General features: G+C 40.0%; 1 protein-coding gene across 12 annotated transcripts in view; it reads right to left on the bottom strand.

Annotated features, from left to right (window-relative positions):
• Window positions 1–20,754, bottom strand: part of RERE (arginine-glutamic acid dipeptide repeats) — a 408,653-nt gene that overhangs the window by 84,537 nt on the left and 303,362 nt on the right. For all 12 annotated transcript variants that reach the window (XM_072819771.1, XM_072819779.1, XM_072819773.1 and 9 more), the window contains one exon: window positions 5,570–5,668. In XM_072819771.1, the coding sequence (XP_072675872.1) occupies window positions 5,570–5,668 (99 nt within the window). The remainder of the gene's footprint in view (window positions 1–5,569; window positions 5,669–20,754) is intronic.

Genomic DNA, 20,754 nt, shown 5'->3' with positions numbered 1-20,754 from the left:
ACAAATACATAAACCAGTGTAGGTATATGAACAAAGACACGAAGAGAGCATGAAACCAGGAACGTGAGATGGTAGTGAGGTTTCAACCACCCTTTAATGTTTTCACAATGATGTTCTAACAGAGAAAATTCACATAAAATTTATAAAAGAAGAAAAAAAATGAATGGATTCATATTAGATGACCAACAGGATCTTCCTATTACCCACATTTTTTGAATGACTATATAATATGCTCAATAACTCTGGAAATCTGACCATTCCTAAAAATCAGTATCATACAACTAAAGCTTCCCCTATATTGAAAATATCCAATCTAAACACCAAGATTAGGGACATCTTAAAACTCAAAGGATTGTCACTGCAGGCTGAGGGCAGGGTGTCTGGCTCTCTTCCCCCTTGTCACAGTCCCCATCTGTGCTTTCGCCTCCACAACCTCCTGCTGCTACAGGACCTTAACTTTGGTTTTGCTGTGATTCCACTTTCTACAGCTGCCACACAAACAGTAAATAAAATTCATTGTATTTTTGCCCCACTAAGCAGCTCTGTCTTCTGCCACATCCAGATGCCTGGCTTAAAAAGAGTGAACAATAAAAACAATGTTTTCTCCAGCAGACATTCCAAAAAGGGCCTGTCACAAAGGCATGTGAAGATGCAGTTGGGACAGACACCATGCAGACAGCTGGTGTGTTCTGTGAAAGTAATTCCTTGACCAGCCACACGGGTTCATTGGTTTACAAATATTCAGAAAATTAGTTTGCCATGTCATGTCAATTTTAAAGAAGGATTTTCATTTATATTTATGATAATGCTGAGCTTTAAATTGAAGGACAGTTTAGATGTTTTAAAATTTATGAATTTGTAAATCCAAATACATGGCCAATTAAAGTTTACCACCATACCACAGATTAACTAGCTATGAATAAAAATTTTAGAGATTATTTGTATCTAGGTTGTTCACTCAAAGTATTACATCAAAATTGGTATGAAATATTTAAAGGGAAGCATATTTCCAGATAAAAGCTACAGTTACCATGAAATGGAATGCTCTGAGGGAATTTCATAAGCAACAAAAGCTTTACCTTTATGGAACACCTGGAGTTTTGCTGAAAGCTACTTCAACATGAAAATAATTTCCAAAACAAACAAAGCCAAGTGGATGGGAAGCAAAGGGTAAAGTGCATAGCTCAGTGGAGTACCCAATCTTACAACCTTGCAAGTCAGGCCAAACTCCACAAGGAAAATGCAGGCCCAGAATTTTAAAAAGAATTCAATTAGCATCCCCAGTATTTCCATAATCAACAGCTGAATGCTAATTAAGAGCACAGCATCAAGCAGCAATGGAATCCCAGTGCAATAAGCAACAGCACAGCAGCAGCAAATGCTACCTTCAGCTCGCATGCATAAATAAGCAGAATTAATAACTACCCGAGCATGGAAGGGTGACTTAATCTGTTTCGATTAGGTGCAGTTCAGCCTGGGGCCTTTGTGTTATATTTAAATGTGTTCATCATGTTTAATTAAAAACCTAATAATCTAGAGTTTCTTTTTTTCTTTTAAGTTCTGATCAGTATTTTTCTCCTGTTTCTCTTCGTAAGTTCTACTGATTTAAATGGCTTCCTGAAATGGAACAATATTTTTAAGCATAATGTAAGTGAAACTGGTTAACTGTCCATACAACTCCCAAATGTAGCAGCCAGCCATTTACTTTGGCTCCATCCAACTGACCTAGCATTTCTTCCAAACTGCCTCTCTGATCTGACCCAGTTTATTTAGCCTCAGAGACTGCCTTGAGCTAGCTACCAATGTGTTTCTCAGTCATTCCACTAAAGCAGAGTTCAACTGTCATTCTCTGGCCTGGAATTTGACAGAAATTGCCCCAAATCTGGCATCTGTTCCACAAGATTTAAAGTGTCTCAGCCCCAAAGAAATTTCAGTAAGAAATACCATATCTATATATACACAAGTTGTCAAAGGAAGCACGGAGAGAAAATATAATTTTTTTTTTTTTTTTTTTTTTTATTTATGATAGTCACAGAGAGAGAGAGAGAGAGAGAGAGGCAGAGACATAGGCAGAGGGAGAAGCAGGCCCCATGCACTGGGAGCCCGATGTGGGATTCGATCCCGGGTCTCCAGGATCACGCCCTGGGCCAAAGGCAGGCGCCAAACCGCTGTGCCACCCAGGGATCCCACGGAGAGAAAATATAAAATGAAAGGCCTCCCACTGTGTAATTTTGAGGCCTAAAATCTCAAGAATTAGTGATTATCTGAAAGACCTAGGATGAAGAAGTTAGATGGTGTTATCATTAATAATATGGAAATTTTTTTCCAAAAGTAAAACTTCTAAGATTAGCTTTGGGTGCATGTAAAAGCTTTTCTCTAATGCATAATTATTAACTATTACAAGTTTTAAAATGCTAGATTGAGGACAATCTTAATTATGGTAAGGAATCTTTAAAAACAGTAATCTTGAATAAAGAGTTGTCAATATTCTTCAAGCCTCTCTAAGACAAAGACATCATTCTCTAGCAGACACTATTCTCACCATCAGTAAGTACTCACTCTTAAGAAGTTTACCAACTAGGAGGGCAATCACTTGAAAATAAAGACTGTGAGAAACAGAGATGGTGATGGTGGAAGAAGAAAGTGAGGGGCAAGCTACCAACAAATATGGCAAGCAGGAGAAGCAGCTCAGAAGAGGGTATGATCACGACAGACTGGGCTCAGGAACTGTTCTGAAACTTGAGGAGTGGTGAGGGTTTGGTTTGGCAATATCAGGAGAGACTCATCTGGTCAGTGAGCAGTGCACCTGCTGGGACCACGGCACACACAGGCTGCCAGCTTGTAGCATGGTGGGGAGTTCACAATGGCAGGTGCTCATTCTACCAACCCTTGCACACACGTGGAGTATTCAGTTCATATAAACGTAATGGAAAATAACTTCACTGACAGTGCTGCAGTTTGATTAAACTGATATACTGGAGGCAATGATGCTTAAAAATAACTAAAATGTCCAAAGACACAGAAAACTGGGGGGTGGGGGGGTAGGCCCATGTACTTATTTTAGTCACTTGCTTTGCTTACTCCTATGATTCCCAGGGTGAGAAAATGTGGGGAATTTAACAGAACGGGCCACATACACACAGCAGGTTATGTTCTCACAGCCAAAACCAGAGGCCCTCGAGTTTCTGTGCCTTCGTGCCACATAAAGCTAGTCAAAGAATTGACTTGGATAAGTTCATGAGAAGCTCCTTTCAGCCTATCAATGATTCAATCCCTCTTTCTCATTCACCTTTGAGGTTTTAGAAAGTGAAGCTGAACTTCCTATAAATAAGGGAACCGTTTGATCACTGGGTTCTGCAAGGACTGGATGACTGACAGCACTTTTCTCAAAACCTCCTTAAAACAAGAAGCAAAGATGACAAAAATGAGTCCAAACGACAAGGATTTATTCAGCTAAGGATCATGACCATGTACTCAGAATGTGCAGCATTTTGGAGTCGTGTTTCACTTTTCAAAAGAAAGCCAGGCCTTTCCAACATGTGAGCCTCCCCTTTCTGTCCTGTGGTGTGCTACCAGGCTCCAGGCGACGGCAGTAGCAGCAGGGACACAGTCCACACTGTGCCCAAGAGAAGCAAGTGCTGCAGGGAAAGGAAGGCAGCTATCTTTTAAGTGGGAGTCCTTAAATCCCAGGGGGAAGGCCAGGCTGCAGGAGAAAGCATGGGAGTTCCCTGGTTGCTGAGGAGCCACAGGGTGCAGGTGAGCAAGGGCCCTGGCTGGGAGGCCCCCGAATAAACAGCCTTTCACACACTCTTTCCATCCTTTCCCCCTACTCATCTTTCTTCCACCAAGGCTGTTTGCGGAATCTTGAATTTTTAATCAATCAAAATTCTCCTTTCCTTCTAACAAAAATGGGTCCACAGTGAGAAACAACATCTGACTTGACAAAACAAACAAGTCTCACATTTTTACTCTGTGACTATCTGAACAATAATAAATGTTTAAGAGGTTTCTGACCCTTTACTGATCATATAAAGTTTTTAAATATTTAATTTCAAGACAGGAGCACCAATGTCACACACCTGATCAGCCACAGGTGTCAATGGACTCCTGAAAAGGCTCTCCCCTAAGTAAACCCTCAGGGGCCACTTCAGTCCCTCCCTGCGGCCTCCTGCGCCACACTTTGCCCGTCCCACCTGCCACCCACACACAGCCTTTACTCCAGCAAATCCACTGGCCTCTTGCTCTGGCAGTACACACCCAGGATCTCACCACTTCTCTCCCACACTGCTGCCATGGTCTTCAATCACTGGTCTCTGGCCTGGATGCCCGAAATTGCCCTGGAGGCCCACGTTTGACTCAGGGGCCAAAGTGTGCCCCACCAGCAGATCAAGTTAACCCTCTGCTCAGAATCTGCACAGAGCAAAGAGCAAGGCGCCATGGGTTCACAGGCCACACGTGACCTACCCTCTGCGGTCCCCCTCCCACTCCGGTCACGTTCCTGTCTACTTCTTGACCATACCAGGGGCCAGATTTCTCTTCCTCTCAACTTAGGGCCCTGTTCCAAAAGGCATGCCTCTGCACTATGGTCTCTGCTCAAATGGATCTTAATTAGGCTTTTCCTCAGCCCCTTAAGAAAGATAACACCTCACCCAGTCTATCCCCCACCTTCGTTACCTACTCTACTCTCCTCGGCTCATATATGTACCACCACTTGACATATACTGATTTGGATGGTCTCTCCTCTTAAAACATAAGCCTCAGGAAGAGGGACCTTTTGTTTGATAGTGCTCCTAACATAGCACCTGGCACACAGTAAGTATGTAACAAATACTACCAGCTGAAAAAACGAAAGGGCAAGATCAGGAAAGCACATAAAGTTTCTAAACACTCTTTCTTAACGTATTTTAAAATATCAGCGACGAACTTATAATCGATGTGTCTATCAGCGCCAGCCTTCATCTTAATTTCTTTCAATGTAAAGGGCAAATGTCAAGCAGTAACACTCAAACACAAGACTGTATTTGCAAAAGCACAAGTAATTTGTAAGTCTTTTATGGCAATACCTTTCAGAAGTCACAAGATGGGAATGTAGCTTAATGAGAACTCGGTCTGCTGGGACAGGAATCCATGAGTATTCAAATCTGTACTTGTGGGCACATATTTTAGCTCCCTACCTTCTTTGATAGACCATAATGACATAAAGAATATGAAAGATTCACTGTATTTATATAATCAGGTCTATGTTTCCTGCAAGTCACTGGCTCCACTCTAGGTTATCACCTGGTTTACAAACGCTTGTGTCTTAAAATAAGGAGGTATTCAAAAGCTGGCTTGCTAAAACCAGCCAAGCAATACTACCAATCTCTTCTCTCTTTCCATGAAACCTGAGAAAATCCTTCCCACTAAGCTTACCAAGATCAAGCCTCCCTGCACAATTATGAGGCTTGAAGGCTCCTTCCTTTGACTAACAGATGCCACGGACAGTCCCCAGAGAAGCAGAGAGGGCACACGTTTAAGAAGCAGACACCCTGGGGACCCTGGCCACAAGGCTGCTCCCATCCACACTTACCACTTCATCCTCCGTCCAGCACTTTTCAATCAGTTTGGGCACAGGCTTCTTTACCAGGCGCTGCAGGGCTTTGCCAGCATCATAGCCACTTTCATGTAGCTAAAACAACAACAACAATTTTAGTTAGTTAAGTGTGCCAAATAACAGGTCTGGCAGCCAATCAATAAAAGAGAAGTCCTGCATTTGTTCCAACAGAAGAATCATGGAATGGGCACATTCATCCGCAAGAGAATTCGTTCTCATCCAATCGCCCTCTGATCCCAGTACCAGCTGTTCTGGGAAAGGGAAGCAGGGAAGGCAGAGCTTAATTTTGGCAAGATCAGGAAGAGGATTCAGAACAACAGTAACAAACACTTAGTGAACATCTGGCCAGGCACAGCGGTGAGTGAGCACATTCTGTGTACACATTATCTTTCTTAATCCTATGAGGAAGGTATTCTCTCATTTAAGCTTACGTGTTAGGAACTATAGTCACCCCATTTTATGGATGAGGAAACTGAGGCATAGAAAGGTCAAACAAACAAACAAAAAGAAAGGTCAAACAAAGGTGCTCACCACACTAACCCAGCAGGCGGTAAAACCAGGAGTCCAGCCAGTGTGATTCCCACCCACTGTTGTCCCATTTCCCTATAAAGCGGTTCACAAAATTATGTTATTTCCCTTTAGCATTTCTGAAGTCTTTCAACTGTAGTAACTTCACTAAAAAAAATTCAGGTACCTGAACTATAAAAGCTTTTTAATGAAACTGTATAACAGTATACTAACTGTTGAGCCTGTGAATGAAGATGCTGGTTTAGCTACACATTCCTTCTAGGACCAGACTTCTCTCTCATCAAAAGTAATAAACTTACTCCACTTCATATCCTTTCCAACCCCAGGCAGTGCCTGACACCACTTGCCTTCTCTATCTTGCAAAGACATTCCTTTCTTGGTTCATGTGACCCCAATCTGCTTTTAGTTCCAGAGTTTCAACTTGCAGATGATGGAATCAAGTAGTAGATAGAAAGATCCTCTTGTTTAATCGACCTTCCCCAACTGTGGCTGTCCATTGAAAATTCTCACCGGAAATCTGGCTTTCCTTTACAGATCTTGTTCTCTGACACAAGAATCCGTTTCGGTTAAGACCTTATTTCCAGTGCCTAATAGTCCGTAGCATATGTAGATCCAAAAGAACTACTGATTAAATTAATAAATGCCTTTAACTATTGTCCCTACGTAAACTTCACCCAAATCTAAATCACAAGTTGATTTGAATTCATTCAGCCATATATTGACTAAGTGCCTATTGCTTTCTAGGGAATGTACTAGACCCTGGGCATACAGCAGTGACCGAAACAGGCAGACATCCCTGCTCTCATGGAGTGGACCTTCCAATCTTCTCACTATGCTTCAATCCTTTATTTGAACAATTTACCATCAGCTGCAACTCAATACAAATAAGGTCCAGAGGCACCTGGGTGGCTCAGCAGTTGAGCATCTGCCTTTGGCTCAGGGCATGGTTCCGGGGTCCTGGGATCTGAGTCCCACATCAGGCTCTCTGCGAGGAACCTGCTTCTCCATCTGCCTCTCTCTGTGTGTCTCTCACAAATAAATAAATAAAATCTTAAAACAAGTAAGTTCCAAACCTTGGTAGCCCACGGTTTTTATTTCCATGAAACTCTCAAACTCCTGGGGATGTATTATGGGGACACAATACATATGAGGTAACAAGATCAAGGAGACAATAGTTAATTGCTACCATGGAGGTGTAAGTAAAGAGCTACAGATCCACAAAAGGAGACAGTGCTGTTTCTCCCCTCTTTAGTAGAAGACTCATAAGAAGGATGTACAGATTGCCTTCCTAATAACTGCTACAGATCCAGGGCTTGGCATATAGTAAGCCTGCAGTAAATATCTGTTGAATAAATTAAAATAATATTTGAAATATTAAGTCTCAAGTCTCTCTTCTAACTATTCGTTGCTATTGGAAGGGATATTACAAATATCCATTTTCACTGCTCAGAGAAACAGTACTAAAAATTAAAATTTCCGGGTGCCTGGGTGGCCCAGTCAGGTAAACATTTGCCTTTAGCTCAGGCCATGATCTCAGGACCCTGGGATCTCTGCTCAGCAAGGGTGGGCATGGGGGGAGTCTGCTTCTCCCTCTCCTGTTCCCCCTACTTGTGTACTTTCTCTATCAAATAAATAAATAAAATATTTTTTAAATTAAAATTTCCTGAATATTCTCAAAGTCTGGAAGACCCCAATTTATTTTAAATCCAGGTCCAAGGAAGTCCAGGCTATATGTGTCTGTATGTTAACTAAAACAGTAAATCTATCTTAAAACAAAACACCTATGGCAACAATCAATGTTGGATTCTGGTTTTTATTTTTAAAGTTGTTTTTTTTTTTTTAAATTTGACAGAAAGCACAAGCAGGGGGAGTGGCAGGCAGAGGGAGAGGGAGAAGCAGACTCTCCGCTGAGCAGGGAGCCCAATGTGGGGCTCAATCCCAGGACCCTGAGATCATGACCTAAACTGAAGGCAGATGTTTAACTAACTGAACCACCCAGGCGCTCCTGGATTCTGTTTTGATTCTATATTTCTGTGTGTGTGTGTGTGTGTGTGTGTGTAGAGGGTATATGCACTGTTATGAATGCTAGATACTGACTTACATGTTTTCATAACATTCATCATTAAACTTTAAAAAAATATTATAAATATCATACTAAATAAATGCTAAAATATTTGAAAGCTGTCCAATCTAAACTTCTTTCAGCAGTATAGAAAGATGAAAATAAAGTTAGATTTTCAAACTTTGCCCAATATCTAAACCAAGCAGATATAGGTCAAGTTCTATAATATAACAAGAATCTATAATATGAGCTTAATGTCATGGACTGTAACTGAATAAAAGGAAAAGCTGAATACCTATTTAATTTTTTTAAAGCACATATCATAGTGATAATTTGAAATCAATTCAAGTTGATCAAATCATAAATTTTTAATAAAAAGCTTATGGAGAATTAACATTTCTTAAGCGGTAATTATAGTATATGGGAGTAATTATGAAGAACATGATGAAAATCCATGGATTCTGGAGCAAAACTACCTGGATTCCAATTCTAGCTCTATTACGTACTAGGTGTGGGAGCTCAGGCAAGTTACTTGTCCTCTCTGGGACTTAATATTGTCATCTTTAAAAATGAGTATAACAACGTCTACTTCTTAGGATATTATGAGGATAACGTTAGAAAACACATGTAAATTGCTAAGAACTGCACCTGGCACATCATATGCTAAATGAGTATTAGCAATTTATTTTTAAAAGGAAAGAGAGGAAAAAAAAAGGAAGCAGTCTCTACTCAATTTTCATCAATTTTCTAGATTAGATAGTAGCCTTTCCACAGAGAGGGGGTAAAAAACTATTAAACTATAAACAATACCACTTATGTTTCACATACTCATTTCAATAATTTTTGAAATTTGACTAAAACTCTGGTACAGTACACTGAAAAAAAAATTTAAAATTTTAAATCTTATATGGCTGGTAGGAAATTACTCATAAGAACATAAGGCCTGGGATCCCTGGGTGGCGCAGCGGTTTGGCGCCTACCTTTGGCCCAGGGCGCGATCCTGGAGACCCGGGATCGAATCCCACGTCGGGCTCCCAGTGCATGGAGCCTGCTTCTCCCTCTGCCTATGTCTCTGCCTCTCTCTCTCTCTCTCTCTCTGTGTGTGACTATCATAAATAAATAAAAATTAAAAAAAAATAAAAATAAAATTAAAAAAAAAGAACATAAGGCCTGTTCCAAAAGTGAACGGCCAATTGAAATTAAATCAATGTCATTAATCCCTGTGCCATTCCTGACTTTTTGGTGAACCAAGGATGGCTTTGAATGAGTGCTGGAAGAAATGTTCTGAATAATTTGTTGAACTTTTGGTTGTTTGGTTTATTAGAAAAGCCATCCAGGGCATGCACGTCACTCTCAGTTCAATTTCTAGTGTAAGCTGCTTCTTTGTCCCCTAAACATATCCCAGCATTCACACTTCCTTCACAAATCTTTATTTCACATCACACTTTCCCCTCAAGAAGCTGTTGCAATGTATGTGTGGTAACCTGTGCTTCCTTCCGCTACTCTGTTCTCTAAATAATGGCTAACTCCCTCTCTTTTCATTTGATCCACTGTCTGCTTGTCCTCTTAAAATATTCTTGTTCCTGACCTTTCCATGATATCAGCCCAATAAATATTTAGTGTCTATTTCTCCCACCCCTCTGCCAAGACATATTTGAAAAGTCAGAGGTATGGGATTATTTACTAACAGTGATGAAATATTTACTGAACAAATGGAGTTAGGGTATTATTGTTGTACTGTCATCAATAATTCATAAAAGCTAGTCCAACAGCCAGGTCAAGGGGTGGCTGTGCTATGCCCTTTTCCTAAGGGAACCCAGCTACACCTCTCCACACCATCACATTCTTCTGAATGTTATAAACATGTATTTCTACTTTCTAGGAATCTTGTCTGAGAACATTCTGAAAGTTTTGCATCTTTATAGAAACACTTTAATTATCCTTTATTAAAGATACACTTTTAACATACTAAAAGTTGTTATGGCCCTCATAGCTACACAAAAATGAAGATTATGTTTTGAGCACTTTGGGAAAATTACTGGAGCTCAGGACATCCTTTGTTCCTTCCACAGATATTTACCGAGTGCTAACCTGTGCCAGATAGTACTCTAAGTGCCAGGAACAGATACACAGATAATGGCCATCAGAAATGTAGGAGTGAGAATGGTGTAACCTGTGAGAGGCTCTGTAAAGTACTAGTCTTGTATAACACGTCTATGTAAATCTCACATTCAAACTCCAGGGGTCCTCACAGGGTGGCTACCACCTTCTTCAGTCTATGTATCAAGCAACAAGTAAGCCCTTCTAAAAGAAGGATGGTTTTCTAGATGATTATGAAGATTTTCTATCTTCAGACTGGAGCCAAAATAATGTTGGAGGAAGAGCTAAACTGGGTATTTCAACTGTATTCCTTATGTATATTAGAATTAAATTTACCAAAATATTGGCTGCCTTAAATATCTAAAACTTGTCATTAAAGACATTCCTCTCTAATATAGCATCAAGCTCTAACAAAATAATTTCATTTTGTGGAAAACATTATGTGGGTTTCAAATTTTAAACAACCAATCACAACCATAGAGACACATCTGTACAGTCAAGAAACTCAGTGCAAGCTTTACCTCATTATCGCTGAGGTAAAAAGGTCCTTTAATGTGAATAAAATTTTCTACCATTTCCCCAGAGAAGACTGTCCAAAGAAATTACAATGAAGACGGGGGGTGGGGAACCCTCAAAATGACTTACAGCTTCACTTTGTAGTCTTGGAAAAGCAATTAAAGTAAGAAAAGTAAACCCTTTTGTTCATTTTGCAACCAAGCAGGGTTGGTAAAATCTGGGATTAAATGTGATTTTAATGTAGAGTACAGTAAACTGTACTATTTTGTATATGTGCTGCCGAAGCGAGCACTAAACTGTACTATTTTGGAGTTGACTGGGAAAGATCATCACAAATTGCAGGAACGAAGATACAACATCATTACTCAATCAGCCTCCAATGTTTACAAGCTATTGTTGGGAGAAGCATGTAGATCTCACACCTTCCCATCACCATGCCAGCCACTAAAGCAGGATGTCATTCAGCAGAAACCACTGTTTTCAAATTCATCATCCCAGGGTGTGTGTGCATATAACCCAATGACCATGGAGGCATATACTTCTAAATCTGCTGCTTCCACATCACTGAACTGGAAGTCTACACTTCTACACAAGCAAAATCTGCCTTCCCCTAAACCACAGGTCAATATCCAGGAAATTTGATAACAAAATGGTAATACTTCATCAGTCCCCCAGCCTTTCAAGTCACTGTCAAGGAACCATCTCTGTTTTGCTGTTTTGCACCAGTTTGGTCTTTGGTGCCCTGGGCTTGTGCCATATAATCTTTAGGCTATGGTTTTTCCTTCACTTTTGGTTTGTTCACTGTGAGATAGCAAGCAGAACTCTTCCCATATTAGGTGTGTCTAGCACCCCCTACCACGCCATCCAGTGCCCATAAGATCCAGTGGGACATCTCAGCATCAAACACTGTGGCATAAGTGAACCAGCAGAGTGGACTTGGTGGTGCAATTTGGTGCTAAAAACAAGAACAGCTTGGGTAACACAATCTCCTGGTTTGGTACAAATGAAACCGCTACACTGAATCCACAGAGCCAAAGAGTATGATACCACATGTAATTGGATGCATTTAGCAAGTTGCACAATGCATATGTGCCCAGCAGCCCCTTCTATATAAACCATCCCACAGTCAATGCCTTCTTGTTAATACCTAGTGAACACAGCACAGGATTTGAGACAGGAGACTGATTTTGTTATCAGGTTTGTCACAAACTGGCTGAACTGAGGTTTTCATCTGTCAAATGGGCCTAAAACCACTATCCCTCAGCTGTGTCAAAAGACAATGGAAGGGATGAAATCAGATACAATGTGACAAGATATGTGAAATGTCAAAAAGCTACAAACTATACTGGCATCATCACAGGGAATCAAATTTTAGGCACACATCTCTTAGCAAAGACTACTCAACAACTAGAAGTTCCACAGATCATCTACTATACAGTGCTGGTGAGAATACACCCTCTATGGTCTCGTTAAGCTTCTGACCTCTCCCTGATTAGCAGGAAGAAAGGATCATGCCCGAAGAAGAAAAACACATTTCTGCATAATTGCCCAAGTTAAATGTGCTACTCGCACTTTGCCTGACAAATCATTCTCTGCTTATTACTTTCTATAATTTAATATATATAAGTGCTTTACTGGCAAGCTTCTTGAAAGAATAAATAATACTTAATGACTGCCTACAGTTTAATTAACTCATGATTGAACTTCTCATGGATTGCTATAAACATTAAATTATATCCTTCCTCAAAGCTGCCATAGATGGAGATCCTGTTTCAAGCTTTAGCTTTCCTGCCTTAAACAGTTTTGAAATTTCAGCAAATCTGTATATAGGACAGAGGTGAGAGAATAAACCTTACTGCCTAGTTATAAAGTATGTTATTTTATATAGCAAGGACAAGGTCTTAATTTAAATAAGACAGAAAATGTACACATGTCCAAACACCTCATTTATATTACAGCAATCATTAAGCATCTCAGGATCTCAGGCAGTCTTTTAGCACAAACTCTGTGTATAACCACAAGGCTTCAAGTTTCTGCCCTGGCTTCTCATCTCAGCTGCCGTTTTCCGTCTGCGTGATGTTGCAAATAAATTTTCCTTTTGGCATGGCTCAGCTGTCAGGCACCTCTGTTCTATAATGAACCCATGAATTATATCTCCCTGCTCTGACATCTCTGGTCTCACACATCAAAATATTGTTCTTCAATTGTAATTTATAACTTAATTTAAATGTCCCTTTTACTGTGACCTTTTTTAGATCAAATGGCATTGCATCTGGCAGTTTCTCCTACCTCAAAGCATCCTTTTGCAATTACAGCCATCATAATAACTGTAAAAAAAGCCTATCTGAGTTAGACTGCATTCATGCTAAATACTAAATAATTGCAGTCCATTAAGAACAATATTAAAAAAAAAGAATATTAGATTTAAAAGTCTTTTGCTATATGAAATATGTTTATTTGCAAGAAACTGCCAAAATAGCTTAGAAAGAGGAAAAAAAGTGGGATTTGGAAAAGATGTTAAAGTTCTTTATGTAGTTTTAATTATTTCAACTATTAACATAAATGAGAAAGATCTGGAAGAAATCTAAGACAAAACTTAAAAAAATTTCTTATAATCCATAATTTATAGATATCAATATGTTTCATTCCATCACCAATGAACTAGTTAAGCTCAAATATGGTACATATATGCATTAAAAAACTAGAATTGAAACTAAGGCACAGTATTTATTTTTGTTTGGCCACTATCATTCCAAATGATGCTTTTAAGCACTAAGAAAGCTAAATTTGTATAAATGTTCTTATGGGAACCCATTTTAAAGATAACAGCAAATGGGCACCTGGGTGGCTCAGTTTGGTGAAGTGTCTCCTTTGGCTTAGGTCATGATCTCAGGGTCCTTGGATCAAGCCCCATATTAGGCTTCCTGCTCAGCAGGGAGTCTTCTTCCTCTCCCTCTGCTCCCTTCCCCCTGCTTGTGTGTCTCCCCTCTCTTTCTCCTTCTCTCTTCTCTCTCTTCTCTTCTCTTCTCTTCTCTTCTCTTCTCTTCTCTCTCTCTCGGCAGGGATAATGAATAAAATCTTTTAAAAAATAAAAAAATTAAGATAACAGCAAAAAGGCAGAATGTAGCTGCTTAAAGTAGGGCTGAGGAGCAGATCTGGATAATTTTCAGAAGGAAAACACACAGTCGCTAAACCAACTCTCCCTGCAACTCTCCCTGCATAACTACGATGTCCCAGGAACTATGCCAGCCCCTGAAGTCACAGAGAACAGAGGGGCGGCCAAAGTTTGCTGAGCATCGTGTATGTGAGGTGCTGTATTAGATCTTTCTGACTTCATCATTCCTCACACCACTATTTGTGGTAAGGCTACTAAAAATGAGGAAGCAAAACTGAGAGGCTTGATACGTTGCTCAAGGCCACTTCCACCGCTGCAAAAGAACATAAGGCCACATCCAGGAGCTCTAAGAGTCCCTTCCCCAGCGTTTGTTGTGCAGCAACTTAGGACCTGGGGGCCTGGTGGTGACCATGGGTTCACTAAATCCTCCAGCAGCAGTAGCACAGGAAGCTCGCTATCTTTTCTTCCCTTGAGGGCGGGGTGGGTACACAGGAGGGGGAACCAGCAGCTCAGAGAAGAGGAAACATACACACACACATAAAGAAAATAATGAAATAAATGCTATCATAAAAACACAAAGACTGCCAGTGAACACTGACTCTGTCTAGAAAAAAAACAAGATGACTTCACAGAGCAGGTTTTCAAAATCAATAATCAGTGCACTATGATTGATAAACTTGTCTTGAAGAGCAACAATCAAATTAAAAACGTTCTAGGAACCAGTAAAAATAGGCAGTAATATGTCTAGGTAACATCTCACAACTGAATTTCCCGTGGCTGATATATACTCCCGTATTTCTCACTCATAATTACTTCCCACATAATAATGTGTCTAGAAATTAGTAGGTCTCCATCTCCTGGCCAGGGTGTTTTTGAAGGTATTCAAAACCCACAGAACAGGAGCCTCAACCAGTAAGCTGGTCAGAAAGTAGGCATCAAATGCTGGCATCTACTGAGATCAGGGAACTATTTATAAAATACAAAACAAAACTGGGCAGCCGGGGTGGCTCGGCGGTTTAGTTCCGCCTTCAGCCCAGGGCCTGATCCTGGAGACCCGGGATCAAGTCCCATGTCAGGCTCCCTGCATAGGGCCTGCTTCTCCCTCTGCCTGTGTCTCTGCCCCTCTTTCTCTCTCTCTCTCCCTCTCTCTCTGTGTCTCTCATGAATAAATAAACAAAATCTTAAAAAGCTAAAAACAAAAAACTCTGAACGTCTTCACCATTTCTGACCACTCAGCTATTCTGAGGCTCTAATCCAACACCATCTTCATAAACACCTGGAAAAAAGAATCTCCAGAGGTCCTGGAACCAACAATGAACGTGTGGGAGTTCTGCAGAGATGAAGCCCAAAGAAAGGGTTCTGAGCTCTGGCATTCATTCAAACCCCCAACTCTGCCACAGCTCTTGCTGTGTGGTAACAGGCAAGGTATCTCTCTTAACCACAGTTTTCTCAACTGCAGAAAAGGAAAATACAGAACCTATTTGGAGAACAGTTTAGGATGAAAAGATACATGGTAGTCCCTGAGCAGGATTCCTGGAGCATAGGAAATGTTCCATCTGGGATGGCGGGCTAAAAAAGGGACAGACTGCACAACCATTGCGGGGAAACAGCACCAGTGCTGAGGAAAGCCAACAAGCTTCAGAACGCCACAGGAACAAAGTTTATTCTGCGGTGCTTACAAGACAGGATGCAATGTGGGACCGAGAAGGGAAATCAAGAACCAGGTGACTTGTTGGGAACTAGGAAAAAATCTGACCTGGGAACCAGGAAAGTAGCAGCAGGGACAAAGGGGTTCGGGATGTCCCTCCTTCACACAGTGACGCAGCCCCTTGGCTTCCTCACCTGTAGCAGAGCGGCCGAAGTAGGTCATTTTTGGAACTTCAAAGTTAACATTTCTTCTTTGTACAGAGATTTCTTTTAAAATTAAATACCAGAGGATGCTATTTTTTGAATAAATAAATGGTAATATTAATACATTCAGTTAGAAAAATAGTAGAATAAACAATATAGCCAATGAACTAGGCCAAACTGCCCAGACCAAATCCTGAATAGCTAGCTGATGCAGAGGCTATACTGACATCCACTGGTTAATATCTTAGTTTTCAGGTTTCTGTGAAAACAGGAATAGTTTATGCCACAGGTGTTTAAAGATTTATTTATTTATTTGAGAGACAGAGAGAGAGAGAGCATGCAAGAGTGAGTAGGGGGAGGGGCAAAAGGAGAGGGAAAGAACCTCAAGCAGACTCCTCGCAGAGCATGGAGCCCAACCTGAGGCTCGATCTTATGACCCTAAGACCATGAGTTGAGCTGAAATCAAGAGTCAGACACTTAAACAACTGAGCCACCCAGGCATCTCTGTGCCACAGGTTTTTAAATAAAATTACAGATAATCATCTATACAGCAAACATATATATACCTCACTTCCTAGAAACCAAAGCTTTCCTTCTGCTTTTTGCGTGAGTCTAGGCAAAGTACTTAAAGAAAGCAAGGCTGCTGTGGATCTAAGCTATGAGCCATGTGTTCCTGAGGGAAGGCTGACTCCTTAAGACTCAGCAAACCAATCCCCAAAGGATAAGATACAGCTTAAAGATACAGAACTACTAGAATTTTGGCCACAGAAAGAAAAACTACTGGCAGATGCATAAATCTAGATTGTTTATGCTGCTTTTGTGAACGATAATTATTTGTCAGTTTGGGAAGATCTATGTGTGATCACAAGTGGAGATAGTTCAGGGCCACAAGTGGAAATTAAAACACTTTTTCATTTACTTCTTAGCATCCTCACAGCCTTGAATACAGAAAAACAGTATGTGAGGCTCTAACCTAGAGGCTGACAGGAAAAAAATAAAGTTCTATCTATCTCATGGAAATATAGGCACTAGTGAACCCATTCATAAAAGCTAAATTGACCCAGAAAGTATATGTGAAAGGCCAGCTCTGAGTCAATTTTATCCAGATTCCTTCAGAAAGTTAATTTGAGAAAATAAATAAAAACAAAAACCTCAAGACGAGGGGTGTCTGGCTGGCTCAGTCAGAAGACCATGTGACTCTTCTTGATCTCAGGGTTGTGAGTTCAAACCCCATGTTGGGCGTACAGATTACTTAGAAAACACAACCAAAAACAAACTCTCAAGCAGCTGCAAAATATTAAGTGAAAAACATTTACAGAAACTGTTTTAAGTCCCACTAAGTTGAGCTTAGGTGTATAAATGAATCCCAATCCATGAAGCTCATAAATCTTAACCTCAGTGCTTTTTGACAAGTAATTTTAAGGTTGTTTAAAAAACAGTAAACTTATTCTTTTTGATCACAATGATAAGGTAATGGAACAAGTAAAGTCAAAGAGGCATACACTGAAACATGTGTGACTCCAGAGTAGGGAGAACACTTCTGAGTGACTGCTCTTTTATCTGGAAACCTCAATGATGAACAGAGCTAGTGACAAAGAAAGAAACAAAAAGACTCCAGGCAATGATAGTACTGCTCTCAAGCAATAGCCCTGGAGAATCTAAAAGGCCCTTACTCTGGGCCTTAGAAACTTAAGCTTCTGAAATTCTGCTTTCCCCAATCAAACAAATGGTCTTAGAAGAACAGATAAGATTATATGATTTCAAAGCAGCAGTCATGGCAGACAGCCTAGCCTGACAATGGAAGATCCCCAAACTCGCAAGGTATTATGCAAACCGGAAGTCACAAATTCTAACAGCTGCACATGATTCTGTGTGATGGCCATATAATAATGACTAAGAGGTAGCAAGTAAAGACAGACTTGATTTAAGAACCCATGAAAATGTACAACTCATTTCTGGGAAAAAAAAAAAAAGGGGAGAAAAATGAGTCAACCTTCCTAAAAATGCTTGGGTAACTGACACTCCAAAGTCCTGAGGTGAGCTGGAGTACACAGCTGCACACCAGCTCAACACCTACTATGGACAGGGAGAAGGCAGGCCAACCAACAGGTAGAGCAGCAGGCCCGGCAAGGGCAGGAGGTCCTGTGCAATCACCTTAGAAGCCCAGCAAGTGATCAACTATGGGGGACTGTCCACATCCTGGTTAAAAAAGCTGGCCAGGGCAGCAAAATTTGTCAGAGTCTGGCAGGGCTGAGCTCAGGGCAGGGCTGTAGGGCTAGACTAGAAACCAGAACAGGGCAATTATTTTAGTGACGAATTATAATATAATAGTAAAATCCAACTGTGGTATGCTGAAAAATAACCGTCAGAAGATACCCACATAAAATCTCTGGAACAGATGAGACCTTAATTGGAAAAAAGGTCTTTGCAGATAGGATGAAATTAATGATCTGAGATGAGGAGATAATATGGACCCAGAGAGTTCAGGAAGGCAGTGTGAAGACAAGCAGAGAAAGATGTGGCCACAAACCAAGGAATGCCAGCAGCCACAGGAAGCTGGAAGAGGAATGATTCTTCTGAGGAGCCAGAGAGAACATGGTGTGGCTGACACTCTAATTTCATACTTCTGGCTGCCAGCACTGGGAGAGAATGCACTTTTATTGTTTTAAGCCAGAAAGTTTGTGGTAATTTGTTACACCAGCCACAGGAAACTAATACACCAAATTTCAAAATTTGAGGGGTAAAAAAAATTATCTAGGAGAGCTATAAAAAAGTATTCCAAAGTATATTTTTAAACTAGGATAAGAAATATACATACTATCAAATATAAATTTTAGTGTTCTATAGTGTATTTTAGAACTAATGGTAACATATGAGCCTTTTTAAAACCCAGGGGCGTATTTTATTCTACGATTAAATGCTTACTTAGATTATCAACACTTTCAACAAATGCATTCCCATAAAGACTTTCCAAAGAATAGGAAGTGAATAATGTTTATTATTGAATAAGTAAATGAATGAATGATTTTATTAAAGCTTCTTAACTGTAAAAAAGCTCAGAGCTTTTATCCTGATTTGCTAAATACTTACTGTGTTAATATTAATGCTTACTATAGGTTCACAGATGGGTAAAATTCTGATTGATGTTAAGTGGACATTTTTCAAACATCATGTAATTCTCAAAACACTTTACTATGGGGGAAAAAAGTAATTTGAAAGAGAAGTTTTTTAAATTTATAAAGGAACTTTCTAAATTTGCCAAATACAAGTAAAAGCCAAGTCAAGTCCCCAGCTCCTGCTGGGTGCCTAGGAGAAAGAATGGAGATGTGCCAAGAGGCTAGAGCATGAAGGACTTCTTTATTTTTTATTTATTTAATTTTTAAAGTAGGCTTCATGCTCAATCTAGACCCCATAGAGGGGCTTGAACTCAGGACTCTGAAATCAAGACTGGAGCCGAAACCAAGAGGTGGACACTCAACAGAATGAGCCACCCAGAAATCTCAAACATGAAGGATTTCTAATGGGCTGAAGAGCAAAGCCTCAAAACTGCAGATTCCGGACATTTCAAGAAGTCTGCAATAAGGCACTGGCCTCAACTCTGTTCTATTTTCAAGTCTAAATTATTATGTATATAAATATATATGACAGTGTGCTTATTAATCTGTAGTGATAATCATACTTATAGAATTGTTATAAAGATTAAGGGGTGCCTGGATGGTTTAGTTGATTACTCAGCTGGTTCCTGATTTCAGTTCAAGTCATGATCTCAGGGTCCTGAAATCCAGCCCCATATCGGGCTTTACACTCAGCCGAAAGTCTGCCAAAGATTCTTTCTTTCCCTCCCCCGCCCCTCCCCTCTACTCACTCTCACTCTCTCTAAAATAAATAAATAAATAAATAAATAAATAAATAAATAAATAAATAAATAACTAAATAAATAAATCTATCTTTTAAAAAATTATTATGAAGATTATTGCTTGTTTTTTTAAAGATTTTATTTATTTATTCATGAGAGACACAGGCAGAGACACAAGCAGAGGGAGAATCAGGCTCCATGGAGGAAGCCCGATGCGGGACTCGATCCCAGGACTCCGGGATCATGCCCTGAGCCAAAGGTAGACCCTCAACTGCTGAGCCACCCAGGCATCCCTATTATGAAGATTAAATAAATTCATTCGTGAAAATGCCTCTACATCTTCGCCTAGCATTTGTTACTAATATTAGTATTGTTACTAATAGCAGGCAGCTAATAGTTGATATTCAATAAAATGAAAATAGTTATAAGCTTAAGGTCCTGTGATTGGTTCAAAATTCAGTCAAAATGCTGAGAGTGGGATAGAAATGGCTTAGCAAAGGCCATTTCTAAAGAAGTGTCATTTCAGAGAGAAATGAAATGATACAAGACAAATACAAGACAAAAAAATGTGGCAAGCACACATTCATAAAAGCTTAGACTACATTGGGGAGATGAGCTTTTAGGAAAACAGAAGTGTTATTTCTTGGCCACCTTATACTGATCGGATCTGGGGAATGGTGCTTCAGTGTCAGTACCACATTTTTAAAAACTAAGACAAAGCTGACCAGAATAAGAAATAAAATGGTTATATATAAAAATAAATAATATGGCTAACATTATTACACCATAGACAAAACTCAAAAATGTTACCCTCACTGAAAGAAGCCAGTAATAAAAGCCCATATACCATATGATCCTATGTATACAAAATGTCCAGAACAGACGAATCCATAGAGATGGCAGGCAGAATAGTAACTGCCAAGGGGAGGGGAGGGGGAAACTGAAGGGTGATTGCTAACGGGTACAGGTTTCTTTCTGGAATAACAAAAACATGATACAACTAACTGTGGTGACAGGTGCACAAATGTGAGAATATAATAAAAGTCATTAAATGGGTACACTCTAAATGGGTGAAATACATATTGTGTGAATTATATCTCAATAAAGCTATTCTAGTAAAAAAGAAGAATAAA

The sequence above is a fragment of the Canis lupus genome, chromosome 3, assembly GCF_048164855.1.
Source record: "Canis lupus baileyi chromosome 3, mCanLup2.hap1, whole genome shotgun sequence".
Classification (NCBI taxonomy): Eukaryota; Metazoa; Chordata; class Mammalia; order Carnivora; family Canidae; genus Canis; species Canis lupus.
This window is presented reverse-complemented; position numbering and strand designations above follow the sequence as displayed.